This window comes from Pyxicephalus adspersus, chromosome 4, assembly GCF_032062135.1.
Source record: "Pyxicephalus adspersus chromosome 4, UCB_Pads_2.0, whole genome shotgun sequence".
Lineage (NCBI taxonomy): Eukaryota > Metazoa > Chordata > Amphibia > Anura > Pyxicephalidae > Pyxicephalus > Pyxicephalus adspersus.
This window is the reverse complement of record NC_092861.1, coordinates 111,252,890-111,255,318: the sequence shown is the minus strand read 5'-3', so window position 1 is coordinate 111,255,318 and position 2,429 is coordinate 111,252,890. Positions and strand designations below refer to the sequence as shown.

General features: G+C 39.1%; 1 protein-coding gene across 1 annotated transcript in view; it reads left to right on the top strand.

The window, feature by feature from the left end:
- The window catches only part of SYNE1 (spectrin repeat containing nuclear envelope protein 1), a 198,065-nt gene that overhangs the window by 42,808 nt on the left and 152,828 nt on the right, over window positions 1-2,429 (top strand). The window contains exons 19-20 of the mRNA XM_072410249.1: window positions 1,570-1,713; window positions 2,073-2,309. Coding sequence (XP_072266350.1) covers window positions 1,570-1,713; window positions 2,073-2,309 — 381 coding nt within the window. The remainder of the gene's footprint in view (window positions 1-1,569; window positions 1,714-2,072; window positions 2,310-2,429) is intronic.

The window sequence follows — 2,429 nt, the reverse complement described above, 5'->3', positions numbered from 1 at the left end:
TTAAAGGTTTATTCTAGAATCTTCCAGATCCATATGTCCCAATGGCATTAATTGAATATCCATCAGGGAATGTTTCAGTGAATGTCAGATCCACTGCTTTATAAAAAGACCCACACATCTCCATTGTAATCTTTACCACTTTTTTTTGCATACTCAGCTCTCCTCTGCCTAGATCTAGTGAACAACAGCTGTTTCTGCAATTAAAAATACTACTGCCAGAATCCTGTAACTTAAAACTATGAATTTTACTTGTGCAGATTTTCATTCATAGAGGTCATAGTATATCTGTAAGGCCCTGGTCAGCACCAGTCCCCACCAGACACCAGTCCCCCAATCTAACACCGCAGTCTTCACCTTTAGTAAGCCCCCGCTCAGCCTCGGGACACTGGTTGCGTCTCCTAGCACTCGGTTGCCCCCAGGACTTACTACCCAAGGCATGGTGTCTGAGGATGGTTGAAGCAGTACCCACAGTTGAAGCAGTATCAAGATTCTAACAGAGCCAAGTAAAGAATACAGAGCAGAGGTCATACACTGAATATTGGTTTAGCAAACGAAGTACACAAGGGCAAAACACAAGCAGAGTCCGGGTCACAGGCAAAGGTTGGTCCAGCCAGCATAGACTCCCAAGGTCAGAAACAGGCAGGGTCAGCAACAGTAAAGCAGACGAAAACACACTCCAGCACAAATTAGCCCAGCTATACACTACAAGAGGCACTGGTGACTGGGAGCAGAGAGGCTTTAAAGTCCAAGCAGCCAATAGCAGTGCAGGAGTCAGGAGCTTATCAGCCTCTAGAATCCCCTTCAGCTGTGCACAGCCTAACAATGGATGCTGGGGATGCCATAAATCTATCAAGCTGCACGACTAAAGGGAAGCAGGGGCTGCTGGTATCTTAGTTCTCCTGGCTGCTGCAAGTTACATCGCTGGACAGAATAAACAGTGTGTTATACTGCTGTGGTGCACAGCACGGAATCACCAGGCAAATAGGCATTTCCTAACAATATCTAGTAGTAGCTGGTCATGTTTAACTGGACTTGTTCTTGTATCATTGAGGACTTATAGGTTGTCCAAGCCTCTTCTTTAGCTAAAGTAAGTGTCAGGTATTTCCTTTTCATATGGACTGACCGTACATATAGCAGAAAATCAACATCATATAATAACTAAAAAAGAATTCCCTCACCCCATGATTATTATATGTCAATTTCATAATGGGAAGCTAACAAGGAGCATCAATTATCCTGTATAGCCAAATATTAATTCTAACTCCAGTTACAGTACATCAGTTGTAGATTGGAGTCATTCAGGAAAAAGGGGTCATAGAAAGGGTGCATCCTTTTCGGTCAAATACACATCTGTCATGTCTGCAACTGGAAGTACAGATGTGTGTGCAGCTTGTGAGAAACTGAGGTTTACGGATGTACAGTATCTCAAATTTAATCTCACATACCAGCAGCTTTTTTGTTTTGTTTGGTACTTGGGAAAGAATACGTACTTGGGAAAGAATAAGCAGTGTTTAGTCTTAGTTTAACGTAAAATGTAACCATTGTGAAATTATTTTCTGTATATCATAGGATATCAAACAGAAAATGCCAATCATAGAAGCTCAGTATAAGTCAGTGACAAGGATGGCTCAGCTTCTTACAAAGGAATCTCCACCAACCGAAGCCAGTGAGATGTTGGCAGCTGTAGCAAGAATCAAGGACCAACTAAATCGAGTAAATTCACTTGACTATTCTGTTATTCCTTACAGTATATGTATAATTGTCCTCTCATTACAATTTCATGATTAAGCACAGCTCCTCCCTATGCATGTTGCATGGTTTGCTATCAAGTTAAAATGCATCATGATTTCCTAAATAATTTGGGAATTTTACTGTAGAATTTGAGGATCCAACTAACTGTCATGACCATTTCAAAAACTAAACAGTAAACATTTGAGGATTGTATAAATTTAAAGACCTGATCTAAAATAATCATTATGAAATGCTGAAAGTATGAAAAACTACTGGCTGTTTCTAGTAATTTACTATTTAAGGTGAAGAACTAAATAACCTTTCTTTTTTTATATTCTCAGATAAGGGAGAGATATCCTCCACTGTTGTATGAATCCCAACAACTTCTTATGCCACTTGGGGAGTTTGAGAGTCACATGACTGTTTTTTATGAGACTCTTGAAAAACTAACTGGAATAATTTCAATGTCAGACATGGATTTACAATCCACATCAGTTCTTAAACAGAAACAGCGGGTATGTATATTAGACTCGTATTTACTACTATTTAGGACTGTAATGTATCATGGGACATACAGTGTTTTCATCACCCTACACTTTTTTAAATTATAAAAAGCCTTGTTTTAAATGAATATATACTATAAATTACAAATAAAGACAAAATAACTCATGCCTTTCAGTGAATCAAGTCTTGGTTCT